Source organism: Ailuropoda melanoleuca, chromosome 1 (assembly GCF_002007445.2).
Source record: "Ailuropoda melanoleuca isolate Jingjing chromosome 1, ASM200744v2, whole genome shotgun sequence".
NCBI lineage: Eukaryota > Metazoa > Chordata > Mammalia > Carnivora > Ursidae > Ailuropoda > Ailuropoda melanoleuca.
In genome coordinates, this window is record NC_048218.1 from 119611556 (window position 1) to 119631931 (window position 20376).

At 45.4% G+C, this 20376-nt stretch overlaps 1 protein-coding gene across 1 annotated transcript in view; it reads left to right on the top strand.

The window, feature by feature from the left end:
• The window catches only part of GLI3 (GLI family zinc finger 3), a 278170-nt gene that overhangs the window by 165305 nt on the left and 92489 nt on the right, over positions 1-20376 (top strand). Inside the window, exons 5-6 of the mRNA XM_002914138.4 lie at positions 13469-13671; positions 16326-16472. Of these exons, the coding sequence (XP_002914184.2) occupies positions 13469-13671; positions 16326-16472 (350 nt within the window). The remainder of the gene's footprint in view (positions 1-13468; positions 13672-16325; positions 16473-20376) is intronic.

Sequence of the window (20376 nt, forward strand, 5' to 3'; positions counted from 1 at the left end):
ACACAGAGCTCACTTCTGCCCCTTCTCTGTGTGGAAGTTTCAGTTTGTCCTTGGGATTAGTCCGCATGATCTTCTATCTTAATGGAAGTAGTCAAGAGGGGAAGAGAAGGTCAGTCTAAAGTATTTTAATCTTGTTTTAATGATCAAAATCTGGTCACCTCGGCCTCCGGATTTCAGGACACAGCGATACCTGTAGTTATGGGTATTGAGAGACGGACAATCCACGTCAGCCTTTCAGTGGAAATCAGGAGTGGTGGGGGTGGGGGCTGAAAGCAGGGGTCCAGCTTCCTGTAAAAGGCAGCTTGAAGCCTGTGGAGGGCTTCTCTCCTGTCGGAGAGTTAGCTGGCTGCGAATGTCCTGCAAATGTCCTATGTCCATGCAAGAGGATTTTCTACCTGGAGTCCTTGAGCGTGTTGCCAGTCTGTCCTCATCCTCTAGAATGTGGCTCACAGGCTGTGTGGGTCCGAGCTGGGCAGCTCGTGCACTGGCGAAGGCCTTCCGGTGATCCGGAGAACAATCAGAAGATACGTTGCACCATATGGAATGTGGGCTAACCTCCCCGCCTTCCCCATCTTTTGACCCAGGCAGATATAGGACTCTTCGGTTAGTTTGGTTATTGTGGTGTGCTGTTTCTCCGTTTGTTGGGAGGAGGGGAAGGTCTGTGGAAGCTGCACCGCAAGGAATGAGAAGTGGAGTCTACCCCTTCCCCCTCCAAGTGTATCGGAAAGAAACATCCTTCTTGGTCTGTTTGCTTTGCAAGGGCGTTCTTTGATGAGGCCTTTGTCCGAGGTCCCCACTGAAGGCTCAATGTACTCAAGCTTTAGAAAAGGCTATTGGCCCTTCTTTGTTTTCTTTGTTGAACTGTTTATTTTGCTTTCTTCCCACGAGGTTCCCTGGCCTTGCTCTGACAACGCTTTTCTGCATGAATTACATTCCTCGGAGCCACAAGTCTCCAGATTCTTCCAGCCCATTTGGTTGCAGCCTGTGTGATTAGTCCCTCGGTTCCACCTGCCGTGGGTCTCTGCCAAGCAGGGTGCTTACTAAGTGCCCCTCACACAGAGACCTAAAGACACTGGTCACCTCATTAGTGGGAAGGGGACGCTTCACCCTGCAGGATATCAACATAGCTGCTGTTGAACCATCACTAGGCTTAAAATCACGGAAGGACGCTCCTGGTCGTTTGGCTTCCTTTCAGTGTGAGTGAGGCTGTGGAAGGAGGTAGGTCTGGCAGTTCAGGGCATGGTGTTCATGTCCCTGTTCAGTGACAGAAATCGTCCTGCGCTGGGAGCGCCTGAGAGCCGCTTAGCACCATTTAAGCTAAATTTACATTTTGGAGGAATTTCATGATCATTTGCATAAAATGCATTCCATCTNGTCCCTGTTCAGTGACAGAAATCGTCCTGCGCTGGGAGCGCCTGAGAGCCCCTTAGCACCATTTAAGCTAAATTTACATTTTGGAGGAATTTCATGATCATTTGCATAAAATGCATTCCATCTGTGTAGAAAGAATGAACAATAGTAAAAATTATTCAGATATCTTAATCCTGGCCATTATATTTTCCTGGGCAAATATGTATCATTTTCTGAGGTACAGTTTATGACTGAGACAGAGACGAACAATTAGCAGACTTACAAATTATGTTTTCTTAAAACTCTGTTATACAGATTAAACGTTTGTTTAATGAGTTATACCTTCATTACAGGTAATGGTAAAACACTGTGATACCACTGAATAAAATCCAGTTCTCTTAAAACAAAATTCAAGGGGCGCCTGATTGGCTCATGTGGTGAAGCGTCTGCCTTCTGCTCAGGTCAGATCCCGGGTTCCTGGGATCGAGCCCCGTGTTGGCGTTGGGCTCCCTGCTCAGCAGGGAGTCTGCTTCTCCCTCTCCCTCCACCCTTCCCCCCCCCAGTCCCTGGCTCGTGCTCTCTCTCCAACAAATAAATCTTTAAAAAAATAAAATTCTATCAGGGATCTGTTCACCCATTGGGTGTACATGGGTTCTGTACGAATCCATTTTTTAACGCATAAACTTCTTGACTCTAACAAGCAGGTGGGGTATGCTGTCCCTAACTGGGAGCCTGCATTTCTTGATCGTGTGTCTGGAAGTAGTTTTGACTTGGAACTTCCCAAAAAGGACCCAAGAATTTGTTGGAAGTGATTGAACATAAACAATGTGTGATGAGAATTGTATGCGGTATTAATACCTCTACGCACGGGAGCTCCTCCTTCACAGGCTGGGGAAGGCCCCAGACAGTGTGGCCAGGGTGGGGTTCTGATTCCTGCGGATCTGCTCCTCTGTTTGCTGGGCCTGGTTGAACTGGCCTCTTGGTGTCTGACCTTTGTGAGCCCTGGAATGGGTGGAACACTGTGGGCCACGAACTTTCTGTGAGGGGCCCTCAGCAGCCTTCTCTTTGGCAAAGAAATGCATTCAGTCTGTGGGATCGAGGTTCTTGCTCAGACAGGGAGGATTTGTCGGGAGGGTGGAAGTTAAACCTCTTTTGGCTAGAAGAGGCACTTTCTCTTTGGAGTGGGCTCGGAAAACAGAGCCCCTGATGAGCTGAAACAGCTGGCATGATACTTCCTGTGTGACACGATTAGACGTCTCTCATGAGTAGGACCGGATTACCGTTTCACTCAGTAATCACCTCTGAGCGCACCCCAATACAACGTTGGTAACATTAACCCGTGATAATGCTGTTTTCTTGGATTTCAAAGTGCAATTTTCTGAATATTCAAATGGAACTCCTTTGGCATATGGCTTCTGATGACCCTCTTCTTAAAACCAGTTTATAAGCTATTTTCAAAGTATATGTAGACCTCAGTTAAGCTCCATTCTCCACTCTGCCACAAATGAACTGGACCCTTGAACACCTTCCCTGACCTCTCTGGGCCTCTTTGTTTTCATCTGTGAAATAAAATTGTTGGAATAAATGATCTGTCAGATTCCTTCTTAACATCCCATAGTTATGGGCAAGTTTAGGTTGGTTCATTGTTTTCCCCTTGCGTGTGGGCACTTAGAATAGGACCAGAATATGAAAACATCGTGGCCTTAATATGTATATGTCCTCATGTCATTTTTGTCTCCTGCCTCTCTTTCCTTATGGGAAGACCTGCTGAGAGAATCTGGCCCACTCCCAGAGCATGGCTCCCTCCCTCTTTCTCCTACTGGCCAAGTAATGCTTTGCACCTCCCTGTGCCAGGTGCACAGAGAGCCATTTGAATATAAATTCAGACAGGTTGCCTTTGGAACGAAGAGGTCACTGGAAAGCCATACCGTTGGTTCTAGTAAGTGCCTCAATAATGTCAAAATATAAATGTACTTAAGCATATATCCACATGTTTATGTTTGGTTTGGGGTAGTTTTCCTTTGTGCTAAGACTGGGTTTGGGGGCACCTGGGTGGCTCAGTCCTTAAGTGTCTGCCTTCGGCTCAGGTCATGATCCCAGCATTCTGGGATCGAGCCCTGCATCGGGCTCCCTGCTCAGCAGGAAGCCTGCTTCTCCCTCTCCCACTCCCCCTGCTGGTGTTCCCTCTCTTGCTGCCTCTCTCTCTGTCAAATAAATAAATAAAATCTTAAAAAAAAACTGGGTTTGAACCCAGCTTAGGTATTTAGGTATCTGTCCTACGCAAGCCCAATTTCATTATCCAATCCCATTTTATATCAAGAACTCCATGTTCTCGTTATAAGAACATTTAAACCAGTCATGGCACAGGTGTTTGACAAATGGCAGAATTACCCAATACGTATCGGTTCTATTACCCTATTTAAGTTTACTCTACGTTGTACATCCTTTTCCCGCCTCGGAAATTGGAAAGTATCTTACAATCTGCAGTGTTTCACAGTCGCCGTTGGTGAAGAGGTGGTCATGAGGAGGTTTTGGGGATCTCTGAACGAAATTATTTTGCCTTATATTTTCCTTTTTTGTGCAAGTGCTGGAGTGATGCCTGATAACACGTATGTGTGAATACGTCTCAGAGACCTCTTACGGTAAGTTTAACGCAGAAATAGAAAGTGATACGTATCGTCATTCTTAGTGGGACCTACAATAATGTTGCGTCTTTAGACCAATAGCCTCTTTGCTTTGATGAAATACGGTATATCCCGTATATAGCACCTATATTCTGGCTGTAGGTTGTAGTCAGCAGGAAAAAACTATTTCATCATCAAGTTAGTTTTCCCCCCTGCCGAGAGCACCGCCAATTTTTCCTAAGTGTTATAATAATGGACCTAGTTGCAGGACTGTAACGTTAAAATGTAGACAATATTTGGGAAATGCTATTGCTCCCTAAATCCTACAAAATGCAAGGGAGGACAGCTTCAGCCTGGAACAGTATAAAGGAGGGAAGCATATGCGGCGGGCTGGTTCTATTGGTGTATTTGTGCAGAAGCATAGCGCAGGCTTTCCGAGGGTAAGACTTCATGATTAATGGTGTTTATTCTTGACAGAAGCCTCCTTTATTTATCTGCAATACAGTTTAGCGATTTTATCAGGCACCTGAATGAAAAATATTCAGTCATACCAATATTGCAGTGTAAATTGAGTAGAGTCACTTTTTATTATATCTTCCTGCCTTATCATCTGCAGAGTAATTTTCTAGCAGAGGTTTGATATGGAAAGGCTGGATTTAGCTGTACTTGACACAAAGCCTCTTCAATTTCCCCTAAAAGTTCAGGCTGCTCTTAGAAATGTGTGTGCGTCTGTGTGTGTGTGTCTGTGTGTGTATAATATATAAACCCTCCCTCTTATCCAAGCAATTTCAGGATTTGAAAGAATAAAGATAAAATGCACAAACCTGGATGGGAAAAGTGTTGTTAATATAAAAATAGCTAATAGCTGTGAACTCACCAGTAAAAAAGCTCCTTTAGTGTTTAAGCTGTGGCTCAGTTCTGAGCCTTTGGCGTGGCTATGTGGTCCCACTTTTTTCTAATCAATCACCATCCAAATCCAATCAGCATAAAACCAGACCCTTTTCATTTCTCCTGGGAGTAATATCAAAGTTGAAGTCCAGAGCGGCCCAGGGGGGACATTAGTCGCCGTGGTGATGGAAAATGCCATTCCAGACAGGGAGAAAGGAAAGAAAATGAGATCTCATTTGTGAGACACTTAAGTAAAGAGTCCCTAAATTTTCAGCCAAACTTTATTCAAGTAACAGGCGTTATAACATTAGACGTCAGAGCGAAACAGTGGCAGATAGGGACAAACGATTTGAATCGTAGAAAAATTTGGATGGTAGGACCAAAGAGACTTTAAACCTGGTGGGTGGAATGCCGAAGGCTCACATTTTACCAGTGAGCCAAGTAAAGCCCAAGGGGCTGTTAGCAGTAAGCCTGTGGTCCTAGGCACCTGTTCTCTAAGGGTAATAATATCAAGTAATTCCAGCACGTCATTTAGACGCTTCTGTTCCCTTCAATCTGGCCTCACTGTGGCATCCGCCGGGAAGAAGGGGAGGCAGGGGGAGACCTTGTGGGCCTTGTCCATGTTTCTGTGGTGTTGCCCGGATGCCTGGGGCAACGTGCTCTGAAGCCAGGAGAGCCAGAGCCTCAGGGAGGTTCTTATCTCCTTACATGGAAGTTAATGCTTCCTTTCTATAGAGTAATATAGACAAATTGTTCCCCTGTACGTTAGATATATTCCTTTGCCATATTTAATTTATTTTTGAAAAGTTTGATACCTTCCCAGGGGTTAAAATTCTGGAATATTGAGAAGTGTACTGGGATACAAAGTCTTAGCACGTAGTAGAGTCCTACCATGTCCACTGCCAGTTAAATCTAAATCGTCTGCCAAATAAAGAGGGCCCATTTTACCTTTACCAGGCCAGAGGGCCCTAGCAAGTCTTGGGGATTTTATTCTGGAGGAAAGCCTTTAAGATCATTAGTAAGAGCTCCTTGGTGGACGTCCCTACCATCCCTTAAAATAAGGATAATTTCAAGAACGACGGAAAGTATGAGCCAAGGATCCTGAGGGACAACCCTGAAAACATTCTAGTCAGTCGTAATTATTATGAGGATTGTGATGGTGATGGATTATGGGAAATGTCCACACTGGCTAGTGAAAGACCCAGCTAAGTTCGGCATGCCAGATGGCTGCTGGGAAGGGATATTCTAGCTGGTTCTTGAAGCAGCCCGTCAAAACAGAAACTAAAACAGAAGCCTCATCCTCTTCTTGGCTCACAATTCCAGATGCACCCTTGTCTTGGTGTAAATCTCCCCCATACCGCTTGCAAGAGGACTCCACGTGATGCGAGGATTAAACTGTTAGAACCTCACTTCCTCTTTGTAGTTATTTTCACGCAGTATCTAAAGCCGCCTGCTCCGTGACCTCTCACTTAAATAACAGATCCTGGCTTAGGGGTCTCGAGATTTTTAAAATATCTCTTCACCTTCCGTTGTTGAAATTTCCAGGTAAATGATATAAGCACAGACTTGTTTGTTGAGTTGGTTAAATCCAGCAGTTCTAATTGAATTTCTTGTATGTACTTTATGGTCCTTTTTCTTTACATCTGGTGGGTATCATGGTTCAAACCCAAAAGTTCCTCCCAAAGGGTGTCATGGTTGATAGGACTCTACGTTATTAGAAAACCTAACAGCTGGACGAGCAAATGCCACAAGGCCCAGGGTTTTTCTAGATGCTGTTAGTTCATGGAACTTAGGCCTGTGCCGAGTCACCCACACTATTTATTATGTTCCAGTATCTTTCTGTTTTGCTGTGTGTTTTCTTTTTGGAAAAGAACGCTATTTTGCCACTTTAAATGCTGCTTTTGGATAGAACTGGTAATTCATTAGATTCCAAAAAATAAAGTCTGTTAGAATGAATGGCAAATTGGCAGGAGTGTCAGAGAAATCAGACTTGGAAATTTTTGCCACCCCCCCTTTTTTTTTTCTTTTCTCATAGCAATGACTTTTTGAACTAAAACCAAGAATCACCATGCCCCTTGAGTTTACTTTTAGAAAGAAGAAATCCTGTACATTTTACTGTGGTCGAGTAAAGTCAGTAGTTTCTTTGCTGTGTTGAAAGAGGCGAGGTGGGGTGCTTCTAAACGATACCCGGGTGTCGAATAGTTGACTCGCCCTGGCTGCAGAACAGCCCCTCCCTGTAGGCTCCTAAGAAGTCAGTACACAAGGAGGCCACGAAAGCTGGGTGACCTTGGCCTTACCTGACCCAGAGCTCTAGTAGTGACAGCAGCAGTGAGGAAGGTGTTGGTCGTAGGGGCCGATGTTTACTGAGAACTTCCCACGGGACAGGCAGCAGGCTCAGCGCTCTGTGCATAATTTCTTGGTGACAGTTAACCACTGGCACTTCTTCGTTTCCATCCAGGCCTAAAGAGCTTGGAGCAAAGAAGACTTTGAAAGATCTGGTGCACCCAGCAACAAATCTGTCTTAGGGCTTGCAACCTTGTGTGTGTGTGTGTGTGTGTGTGTGTGTGTGTGTGTGAGCGTGCAGGGAGAACTAGGGGATGGAGGGGAGCACTGAGACAGGAATGCCCCTGGACCCCTCACTGGTCCTAGCTGGCCTCCCCCGTGGCCTCCCCCCCATCTCCCCCTCCCCCTAGAAAGAGAAAGAATCCACAGGTCATGGTAATTAATGATATGTTCATTGAGGTGTTCATCAGTGTAGTTATGCATGTAGCTGTTAAAAACTGAAATCCAGTCCAGTTTGTATGGTAAGTTAATTACCATTCAAATGGTAAGTTTGTAAAACACTGGAGTCAGTTACACCTACGCGGGAAACGTTCTTTAGCTGTAGCGATGATGGCGTTGGGACGGAAACGGAACCATCTTCTCAGCTAGGGCTGTGGCAGTTCAGTGGAGCAGGTGTTCACACTGGGATGGACCAGGTGAAAGGCCCCCAAAGTGATAGTAGAGCCTCCGGGACTAGCAGAAGTTAGAAGCGGTGACCAGCCCTGATCCGAAGGTGCAAGTGGAGGGAAAAGTGACTCAGCGGAGGCTAGATCCTCGGAAGGGGTCACGCTTGCGCAGCTGTGGTCGTGGGGATTGGAGTGCCACCAAGCAGAGCTCCAGCCAGCGAGAGGAGGTGAGCGGAGTCAGTGCCTTGGCTCTTCCCTCCACCGCCAGCTCCCGCCTGTGCGTCTCATCCCTAGTCGCCAGAAGGAGGGCAAGCTTGCTGATTCAGGCCGTACAGACCAGCCTTCCTGGGCGTGCAGTGGTTGGGGTAAGGCTGGCAAATGGAAAGTAGCCGGCATGATCGTCTGTACATTTCAGGGTCACAGGATGCTTCTCGGGCAGAGGTTATCTGGAAGCTGTCCTTGAAGAGATGAAAAGATGAAGTCCAGGATTGTGCAGATTTCTGGCCATGTCTAGCGTATTAGCCATGGACGTTTTTGTTATTTGTTTCTGTCACTGGATGGAAAGCTAATTTTTATAATACATTTTGATTTATTAAAATTGTGCTTATTGAATAATTAATTGGTTGGTTAAAAATACATTATAAGGGATAACTCCCCTTTGTTCTCTGGTAGGCCACTTCTTGAATATGAAGAGTATCGACTTGTTAGACAAAGAACAAAATTAGACAGAAAACAAACTTGTTATGTAAAAAACCCCAACATTTCAGTCCTCAGGTAGTTGGAGCCCTCGTGCAAAGATGCAAGGGGCAAGTGTACCTTTCCAGTGTCCCGAGCCATGTGAAAGCAATTGTAATAATCCAGTATATAAACCTGGTTTAATGCTCTCATAATGGGTAATGCAGTTGATTAAATACTGTGATTTTAATCTTGGCATTTTAGTAACCCAATAAGATAGATGAAAAGGCAGTAACAAATTAGATTATATAATGATATTTCATTCTAACTAAGAAGTCCAGTTATTCTCTGCAATATGTGTTTTTGTTTTGTTAGTTTACCGTGGTGTCCTGTTAAAAAATGCTCTAATAAGAATCCTCTACTCTTTTCGTTGTAATCTATTTTCATGACCTTGTAAAAAAAATTAATCTGAAGTCAAATTATCTCCACAAACACAACTTTATATTGCTTTATTGTCTTTTGGGAGAATACCAAAATGATCCCCACCTTCTTTCTTGTCTGGAACTGAACTTCATTTCGCTGTTGTGCGGCACAGAGACCACAGGACAGCCATTCCCTGGGTCTCTAGGCGTTGGAAGAACAGATGGGTGGAAATAGTACAGGGGGCGTCGTCCCTGAGTGGGATGCCGGGCCTGGCGCGCATGACATCAGCTGCTGTCCTCCGCTGCGTCCTGACAACGCTCTGCAGCTTGGACATCTGCTTCCCGGACAGTAGCTTGTATGATTTAGTTTGGAGGGTCACAGGCACATTTCTATACTCTGGCTACAACTTACATCGCACGGAATCCCTGTTTGTGGTGCAGTGTGACATGTCAGTGTTCTTCCCAGAATGTCTGTTTGTTTCTTGGGTTGGTTTTTCTCTCTGTGGTTTGTGCCACGTTCAGTGACACACGTGACCTGACACACGTTCAGTGACCAGGTCACGTATGACCCCAGAACCGGGAGAGAGCAGAAAGCTACGAAGGCAGAGAAAGGCACAGAAGGCCATCTCAGTTCCATCTCTGTGTATCTACTAAAAATACAAACCGAGAGAGACGCCTCTCATTTCTTTTCCTGGTAGTACCGTAATCATCAGCGAAGATTTTTAGTGAGCTTGGCAAATATATTTACCAGGTCAAGTTCATGATGGTTTGTGAAATGACCTATGTTATTTGTATGGAAAATTTTGTGGGTGCCTTTTCCACCCCTCCCACCTCGTCTTCCTTTGACATAACCCATCCCTCCGGTCACTGTCTTCAACGGGACTTCCGTACAACAGTGAACACATCTACCTGTTATATTTAAAGAACTTGACCTGCCCTCTCAGATTGGCCTTACTGTTTAAAACAACATAACTGATAGATGACTTAGATGTCAAGAATTTGGAACAGCAAGGAAATTGGAAACAAGTTTCCGAAAGTCTTGGCATTTGGAGGTTTCTTTGGTGAGTGTAGAGTCACGCACACAAACCAGTCTTGTTGGACGTTCTGACAACCACCGAGAACATCCAGCACCACGGTTACTGGGTGCCCCGTGCGCCTCAGTGGGGGCAGCCCCGGGAGGGAGCCACTGTGTTCCGTTTTATGTATAAGGCAACTTATCTTGAGTGACAGAGTCAGTGACAGGCTATGTTCGGATCCAGTTCTTTTCAAGGCTCCTGCATTTGCTTCCTGAGTTCGTATTTTTTGTTTGTTTGTTTGTTTGTTTTTAAAGATTTTATTTATTTATTGGACAGAGAGAGACAGCCAGAGAGGGAACATCAGCAGAGGCAGTGGAAGAGGGAGAAGCAGGCTTCCCGCTGAGCAAGGAGCCTGATACGGGACTCGATCCCAGGACCCTGGGATCGTGACCTGAGCCGAAGGCAGATGCTTAATGACTGAGCCACCCAGGTGCCCCCTGAGTTTTAACCACCTCGTGTGGTTTTATGATTTTACCTGGAAATCCAAGGAGGTGTTTCCAGGGCTCTGTCAGGTTGGGGAGCAAAACAGACAAGAATGCTTCCACCATAGAATTTGCTTTGAAAAGAGGGTTCCAGTATTTCAGTGTTTGAGAATCACATAGTACGCTGTATTTGCCATCCCTAACATGCATGTGTGTTTATTTATATGCACAGATGTCTGTGTTATATATGTGTATATGTTAGGAGTAGAACATGTTAGTGTAATATGTGTGTATGTGGGCACGCATTGAGCATTTATTTGATGCCAGGCTCAGTACATGGGGTTTGATTTAGATTAACTTGCCAAGCCTCCCAGGAGGTAGGAATCCTCCCGATTGTACCGTTACGGAGTAGGAGAGGGCGGGCATTGCAGGTGACGTCACACAGCTAGCTGCGGCCCACATCCATTCCCCTCAGTGCCCATACGCTTCCCTGGTACCCCTGCTCTGGGGTCTGACTCACCTGTCTCCAGAATTTCTGATGGCCCCCTCACTTATTAGGCATTTTCTTGTTTGTATCCTGGGGATGGCTGGCCTTTGAGTAATTGATGGTTTGTTATTTTAGGGCAATTAATTTACCTAGAGCTTTCTTATTTGCATTCCTCTCTGAAGGCATGTCCTGCCCCATTTTTTGAAAATAGAGGGCCCCTATCCCCTCAGCATCATCTCTCTGGAAGGGGCACGCATGAATGTGATGTTCACCAGAGTGGGTGAAGGTTCCTGACTTCACCTCCACGAGGAGCCAGCCCTCTTCTCTGCTGTCGCTTCTTCCTGTAGTGCAAAGGGCGGACGGGGCTGGCGTCCTGTGGGGACGCTGTGACCAGGTCAATTGCTCACTTGTGGCTGCTCCTAGAATAGTTACCTCCAGTCCTCTTGTGGGAATTGGCCAAGCAAAGTGAGGCCGGTGCACGCGTCAGACATCCTGGGACCTGTGAGAGGAGGAAAGGCTCGCCTGTCTCCTGGCGTCCTTGTTTCTTTGGGATTGGTGACTGCCAGCCCCACCTCTGTTAATTTTCATGTTGTTCTGGATGCTGATTTTTTTTTCTCCCTGTGCATGATTCTTCAAGATGGACTCTCAGCCTCTAGGAATATTATTACTACCCTTGTCGATTCTGGGATTTCAGAAAAATTACAGGTCACAATTTTTATCTAAAAGGAATCAAAAACCCAGTAAGGTGTGCCACTGCCCTCACTGATGTTGAGTCCGTGCTGTTGCGGATCATACGACGAGCCTGTCTGGGAGCTAGCGTCTCATAGATTTCTGGAAATGTCCACTTTTCCACCTTTCTGCCATGCTGATCTCTCATCATAAATCTACAAATAAGTTTGTGTTTGTAGTGATTACTTTGGAATCGGATGGGAAAGACTGAGCTTCCTTTCCAGTCGAACGTGAATTAAGGACCTAGGGCATCCCATGGTTTAGAGCAGCAACATGTCTAAGTGGAACTTAGGACTAAACCAACAACACAGCACTAACGTGTTTTGCCATAAAGAGCTAAATAATAGGATAGGCTAACAGGCTGTGCCGATTTCTATTTCAGTGTAAGTCATTTTACTAATATCTGAGTGGGTGTGGAAAGCCTCAAGTTGTTTTGAGAAGAAATATCTGTTTTCAGGTGCCCAGGGCTCATTCTGCCCACATGTAAATTTAGAAAACTCTGGATTTTTATTTTACTTCACCAAAAGTGGCATCTGAATACCAAATAAAAAGCATTTTTTTTTTTTTTTTTTTTTTTTTTTTTTAGTTCAGAGTGAAAAAGAGGAAGAAAGAGCACGGGAGCAACCCCCCACCCCAATAATTCCACCTCTTATTTTCTACTGAGGGGACATGCAGGATCTGATCCGCGCTGTGCACTTGTAGGGCTGGCTGCTCCCGAGATTATGTTATGACAGGGTGATGGGGGCCAGCACCAAAGAGGCGTGATGAGAAAATGCGTCTCCCCTCCCTTTCCTTTGCGCCCAAAGCCAGCGGCGTAAGAGGAATTCGCCCTGCTGGGTAGATCTGTCTCGATCACGGCCCCTCCGTCGCTGTGGCCATCCCCTCTGTGAAAGAGGAAGCCGAGGCAGTTCACTGGATTATCCACACAACACATTTTCTATTAGAGAAGAAACAAGGCGGTTGAGGGGGGCGGTGGGGTGGCTACACACACTGGCCGCTCTGGAAGCAGCGGTCCCCAGGGAAGGAATCCCGGAGTGAGTCAAGGTATGGTGGGCTAGGTGTGTTTCAGAATTTAACGTCATCAGCTCGTTAAAACCAAGGCACAAGCTCGATCGAACCCCCTTCTCTTCCAACTTCGTAGCCCCAGGAGGGCTTAATTCCTGGACGCAGCTGATCAGGTGCCACTTGAAAGATGAGTGGAGGGGGAAGGGCGCGGTCAGGGCTGGCTCACAGACAGGAGGGGCTGTCTTCCAAACGGGGAGGCCCAGGTCTGTGAAACTGGTCTCACCTCCCACTGCAAGACCCTGGCAGTAAAGGTTCAAGCCGGACATAGAGTGTCTGACGGCACATTTCTTGCAGACTTTGGCAGTTAGCATCCTTCCTTTATGGGCAACTCTGCTGTGGCCATGACCACATGCATTTGCAATTCTTTCTTTTTTAGTGCAACACCATGAGGGTAAAAGGTAAGTTTTCAGTGGTGAAACTAATATTCGGGTCAAATGGAACATATAGTCGCAGAACTACTTAAAACTCAGATGCCCATGGTTTAGAATTTCTTGTCATCAGGAAAGTCAAAGGCCAACCTTTATTTTTCTGTATTCAGAGTGCCATGAAATTTCTCAGAGGCTCGTTTTCGTTGCCCAGATAATTGTGTACTACCATTCTGCCTGCCTTTGTCACCATGATTTTAAGGTCATTGTACTGGACACATATATGCCTCATGTCTTTTACCCAAGGCACCTTGAGTTCACTTAAAATCCTTCTCATTTTCCTCACAGACAGCCCCTGCCTGTGGAGATCATTTGTCTCACCCAGACCTCTTGTGTCTGCTTTTCTTTTTCACCCAGGCCTTCTGCTTTATCTAGTAGCCCAACGTATTCAGACCTGCCCTTCATCAGGATCTCCCCGCACCGGAACCCCGCTGCAGCCTCTGAGCCCCCCTTCAGCCCTCCGCACCCCTACATCAACCCCTACATGGACTACATCCGCTCTCTTCACAGCCCGTCCCTCTCCGTGATCTCGGCAGCTCGGGGGCTCAGCCCCACAGACGGTGAGTCAGTTCCCGACCAGCCCGTTCGCTTCCCTCCTCGTGCCCACCCCCCCCACCTGGAACGTGGTTGGAGCAGCTCTGATGTTTCCCACGTGCCAGATGCTGTGCTAGGTGCTTTAAGAGCATGCTTCGTGTCAACGTAGGACACCTCCTTGGGGGGGTTACCATCTATTACTGGCTGAGCAGAGCAGTGAGCGGTGGGGCCAAGGAACTTGCAACGTGGCCCACTGGCTACTGGGCGGCAGGGATGGAACTCAAAGCCCGAACTCACTGACTCCGGACACCTTGCTCCTATGCACTATTGAGTCTGGAGCCCACATCCTCTTGGTCGGGCCCAGCTGCCGTTCACACAGCATGCCTGCATAACCAGCCATTTTGCTCACCTTCCAGTGAAGACTTTTCTGTTCTGCACATCTGAGAGGCGTGTTTATACAGATGTGTCTTAGACCAGCACTTCTCAGATCCCACTGCGCGCGTGCACCACCCAGGAATGACGATAAATCGTGATTCTGTGTGGGGCGGGTCTGGGGGGATGCGGAGATCTGCACACGGGAAAGCTGGCAGGTGATGTCAGGGCTTTGGTCCATGGCCCACGCTCTGAGTAGCCAGTCTTACAGAACAGGGTGGTCTAGGTCTGTTGCACGTGCCCTCTAGCCTTGGCCATGCCCATGAAAACTGGAAGAGGGATGCGATGGGAAAAGAAACAAACTTTGACTTTAATTTTATTATACTTGATGCTCATTTTAAGCTCTCCAGGGTCAAATTCCTGTTGATTCTATTAGCTTCCCAATTAATTACTTTTCACAAGACTCATTAGAGCTGTGTATCCCATAACTGTCAAATTATAAAACACTCCTTTGATGCAGGAAGAGCATTTCCCATCTCATGCACACATAGGCAAACTCACTTGCCCGCAGTTGCTGGAATCTGAATTAAGGGCCAGAATTGCATAAGCCATATTAATTAGAAAGAGCAGATTATTAGCTCTCTACAGCAGCCCACTCGTCGCTGGGGCTTATGTCACAACCACCCCCGTGCAGTCCATCTCACTGAGCAATGTGACCCCACGCCGTCCACCTTCTCCCTGCGGACCCTTCCCGGGGCTGCCTGGGCCTGGTGGGCAGAGGTGGGAAGCCATGTGGGATTTCTCAGTAAATCCCTACTCAGTTTTACTTCCAGAAGCAGGTGCGCTGCCTCAGTAGCTGTCCTCTCATCTCTTTCTGATTCAGCGTTGCGGATACAGTTACGAGGTACCTCAGGGATACGTTGTGCCATTTGGACGCGACTCGCGTTACAGAAATGAAACTTAGTAAGAGAGTCAGACCCAAGTTAGTTCTCCTGTTTTGGATTTGGTGTTACAATGGGGAAAAACAGAGCGTTGTCTCCATGGAGTACTTGGGCGTTTGCGGAAATGACGACACAGGAGAACAGGGGGAGAGAGGGCTAAGGGAGGCCAGCTCACGACAGACTTGGAGCTATGCTTGGCTTGCAGAAATTTCCTTGGGCCAGCGGGAAGTGGAACCTCGCGTTAAAGCCTCTCGTCATCTGTTTTCCGTAGTATTTGATGATAAGTATGAATAAAACATTCTTTGATTGGCTTCTTCTGCCTTACTCTTCCTGCCTTTCAAGAGTCTAATTAATAATCAATCAAATAGAGTCAAGTCATAGATGTCTCTTGCATGTAGGCTAACAGGTTTCTGTATATCTATATCTAGATATTTTTATCGTGTATAAAAAGGGTGGACACAGATATACATACACAGACCTGTGCTAGAACGCCCATGTTTCTCCATGATAATTGTAAAGCTAACTTTTATTGATGGAACACTATGGGCTGAACACTGTCGCATTCATTGCCACCGACAGCCCTTTGGGGTGGTAAGAGGAGGAGCTGGGATTCGCATCCAGATCTTGGAGAATCTGGAGCCCACCCTCAGACCTGCTTCAGTAGCTCGCTGCTTTTGTACATAAATTGGCCGTGGAAACAGATTATTAACCCCACTCTTACAGAGCTGACTCTTGCCAGTAAATTGCTCCAGATTGATAGGTATATTTCCTTTTTGATTTTGTAGTGAAAAAAGGGGGGGAAAAGAGCTTTAAAATTATGGAACACAAAATTGCAGCTTATCACCCAGTCGTGCATTATTACAGCTGCGCTCTGTTTTCCACTCGTAAGCCCTGGGCCCTCCGGGTAATGAGAGCTGACTCGGGCACTCCGGCCAGGAGCTTACGGAGGTAGTGTGTGTCCGGAAAGACATCACAGTGGTCTCAGTTGTCTACCACTGTAAGAAATGCAAACATACAGCAATTTCATCTAAGAAGTGATTTAATTGGGGGGGGCACACATGGGAAGGAGAACATATAAACATTTTAATCCTTTGGAATTCTTGGCTCTTTCTTTAAACTAGCCTCAAACATTTCATCATACATGCTAATATTTCTATTCTTTTTCTTCAGTTGTATTTTCAAATAAAAGCTATCTAGTAGACTTCAGGGGAAAGCACAGTTTGAGTTAAAGAAGTTTTGCTAGAATGAGCCATAAAAGGAATTACTGATGTGGGCTGCATGGCCCATGGACTTTGGGATGCCTCAAGAGAAGTTTCTGGTTGACCTTTTCTGACTAGTCACCATGCTTTGCTTGTCTGCTCTTCTAGCCCCCCATGCCGGGGTCAGCCCCGCGGAGTACTACCACCAGATGGCTCTGCTAGCTGGCCAGCGCAGCCCCTATGCGGACATCATTCCCTCGGCCGCCACTGCCGGCGCCGGGGCCATCCACATGGAGTATCTTCACGCCATGGACAGTAAGTGAGGGGGCTCTTCTCTATAGTCCTAGCTCATGAGTCATAGAGAAGGGTGCAAAGATTAGGGTGACTGTCTAACTTTTGAAACCAGAGAAGGAGGAAGAATATTTGGTGCTCGACTTTCCTTGGTTTTCTAAGAAGCTTCTGCACATCTGGCCGTCCGGGGACTCCTCATGGAGAGCTCTGGGATACCAAGAAACTGGAAGATGCAGGCGATCGTAATTTGGCAGACACACAAAGAACTCTCCTGCCCTGATTGTCCTGAGAACAAACCAAAGGAAGGTGTTTGATGACATGGACCTACTTCACCCAGTCACTCCTTGGTTTTCTAGATTTTATACTTTAAAAATTATTTTTTTTTCAAAGATTTATCTATTTATCTGAGAGAGAGAGAGCGCGCATGTGAGTGAGGGGAGGGGCATAGGGAGAGGGGGAGAGAGAGAATCTCAAGCAGACTCCCTGCTGAGCACAGAGCCCAACTCAGGGCTCGATCCCACAACCCTGAGATCAACACCTGAGCCGAGACCAATAGTTGGACATTTAACTGACTGAGCCATCTAGGACCCCCTAAGAATTAATTTTCTAAAGAACCTAGACCTGGTTTTTACATTTTTTCCATGGATTTATTTTGCCTCGTCTATTTTCTTTACATTAAAAATTATATTTCACTAAGACCTTTTATCTAGGAAAAATAAAAAGTGTTTCCCATTCAGAAAGAGCTATTTTTAGTGCATAAGAGTAGAAGATAATGGCATCCTTTGATGCTTTTTATATCACTTATTTTTGGACCCCTCAAGGCTTATGGTAATTCCTTTGGGTCACTTATCTAGACACATAGACAAATGAGCCTACAAATATCACTGTTCAGAACTTCCGAGTGTTCTTGTTTATTTAGATTCTTTCAGTTCCGTTTGCCGGGGGCCAGGAAGTGAATCCGGGGCGTCGTCTGAGGTCTCCATCAGTGAAAGCCACTACCCTTTGACTGTGACAACCCTATTGCTTTGAGTAGGGTCTATGCTGGGGTCTGGTTGTTTTTTTTTTTCCTGGTGGTCGTGCTTTTTCTTCTCCAGTCTGTTTGGACTGGTCAGCTCTCTCATATAGACTTCAGGTTTGGAGTGGAGAGAGGGTGATTGGTTTACGAACTTCTTAGGGCCATGCACGAACGCAGCTGAGTTACGCGGGATCCCAGCTTGCGATGGTCTCCTTTGGGGAGTTCATTACCACACACAAAGCAAAAGAAACGTGTTCCGTCTTCTGCAGGGGTTTTGTTTGGCTTTGTAGAACCAAGAGCTTACATTTCAGATTCATCATAACCACATTTCAATTAGGGATTGTGGGGAAAAAAGTTCAGTGTTATTATGCAAATTAGTTATTTAAAAATCTGCAAACAAAGAATTAAAATAGGGGAGCATGCTTGGAAGGTCAGCCTGTATTACCTTCTATATTTGACGAGAATGTGTTCAGTCAGGCAATGGCGGTTTTTATCTAAATAAAGGATGAAGCTACCCTTTTACTTTGTAAAACCTAATTAAAGGAATTTTAATTTGCCTGAATATACGGTAAATTGATTGTCATTAAGTAGGAATTTAGATGTCCTATCATTCATCACATAAAAAGAAACCTCCTTTTTCTTTGTCAGAATTTTTTATTAGAACAGAGAAACAAAACAATTAACAGAAAGCCAGATCGGAGATCTCTGTGTTGGAACAATAAGAATGTTCAGGCTTGTGTTTCAGAAGGAAACCGTGTATGATCAGTGAAGAACTGGGATGCTTCTCCTTCAGCTGTCTTGAAAATATTCACCTTGTGTTTTAGCTGTTCCCCTGTTGAGGGGATCCCAAATCACCGTTCCAAAATGCTGACTTTCTCTGTTTGCTTGGTTATTAGGGGGTTAGGAAGAGTATATTAAAGGGTGGGAAAGTGCTTAAAATACTATCTTCCTTCCAAAAAAAATTGAAATAGCATTTAGTTAAATATAACATAAAGAGCATACCCAGAATTTAAATCATAGGAGATTTTTCCAACGGAAAAGCAAAAACAATTGTAAATCACTACCTTAGATGTGCACCTGCAGTGGCCGAGCCCCAACTGGAATCTAGCTGGTCTCTCCGACCCACTGTTCAGGAGTCCTCAATTGGCAGAAACCATTAGAAACTGGTTTTAGATGAACATTTGTCTTCTAAATGTGCCAACAATGGGCATCCTTGGGTTTCCGTCATCTGAGGGACAGAGTGCTTGTGTGTTGTTAGAAGAAGCAAGTCTGCTTTATGGCTCTAATTCTCTCTTTTGGGATTAATGACCTTAAAAGACAGGAGAGTAAGTAATCCCTATGGGGAACATTCTAGAATTGAGGGCTCCCGAAAACCACAGTATTTGTTGTTTGTGGAAACTGACTTATGTAAGAGCCCATCCTGGAGGGAAAAACAGAGAGAAGCTGGACCAACCAGGACACTTGTTGCTTCCTAGCATCAGATGGCCACTGTATCTAGTTCGTGATTTAAAAAATTAGAGGAGTTCCAGGGATCATCTCTGTCTTCAATGTCCTGTTACTCTTAACTCTGCCAGTGATCCCTGAGACCCGTGGAGAAGGGTTATCGCGGAGGATTATATGGAAGTAGACAATAAGTCTGGAGTCCTTGGAGCCCTTTGGAAGTGGAATGTATTTCTTCACTGAAAAACTAGGGGCGCCTGAGCGGCTCAGTTGGTTAAGCACTTAAGCATCTGCCTTTGGCTCAGGTCGCGATCCCGGGGTCCTGGGATTGAGCTCCACATTGGGCTCCCTGCTCAGTGGGGAGTCTGCTTCTCCCTCTCCCTCTGCTGCTCCTCCTGCTTGTGCGCTCTCTCACTCTCTCTCTCTCTCTCTGTCAAATAAATAAATAAAATTTAAAAAAAGAAAAGAAAAAAAACCTGTGATGAAATTAGACTCTCCTAGTAAATGTGAAACATTTCTGTGTGAGGCAGATGCCATAATAAAAGTCAGATGCTGATTTAAACACTAAAAGATGTGTATCTAGCTGGGATAGCTATATTCGTACTAGCCTGGCCTAAATTAGGCTGATAATGAAATTATTCTAAATGAAGAAACTCAATTTTGAATGTGTCCAAAAGAAATATTTGAGTAGGCACCATATTCATCTTTCAAATTGGTTTTCTAGTTTTATACATGGATGGTACTAATTTAACTTCCTAAGCTCCAGTTTGTGATTTATTTTAACTCTAAAGTATATCTATTTATTCTATGGTATTACCTATAGACTCTTCCTTACTCATCGATTGCATTTCATTAAATGATCTCGAAGCATGTTGGATTGTTAGCTTGTGTCAAGGTCTGTGATGAAGACAGTATTCCCATGGAAGTTTCCAGAGACCAAGAACCTAGGCTTTTTTCGATAAAGAGGGCTTACCTTCTACTTCAGCACTCTGCGTACCACAAAACTGTAGCGTCCCCCTTTGCGAGTATACCCATACTGTAAAAGAGAAACCCTCCATTATTACTCAGAACGCATCATGTTTCATTTGCCTCTTACGGAGTGGGGTTATGTTCTCATTCTTTCATTCAACTTCAGTTTGATGACTGCATAATGTACATGTGACCTTAGAAGGGACAGGAGTGTGGGCCTCTGGGCCACATTCATAGCTAGTCCCTGAAATGCACATCTCTAATGTCTACCAAACTGAAGGCAAATAGGCATTTCATTTTTAACTCTTTAGGTAAAAAGCCTTGTTCTAAATCGGCATGCACTTAAGTGTGCATTACTAACCTCCAGATTAGAACTGCATGGGAGGAATCTTAATGAAGACTGAGATTTCTAATAATAAATGCTTTATTCCCTATTAGTTCTGACTGGAGAAGCAAGGTCCAGAGAATTAAAATAGATTCATCAAATCTCATTATAATTCTTAC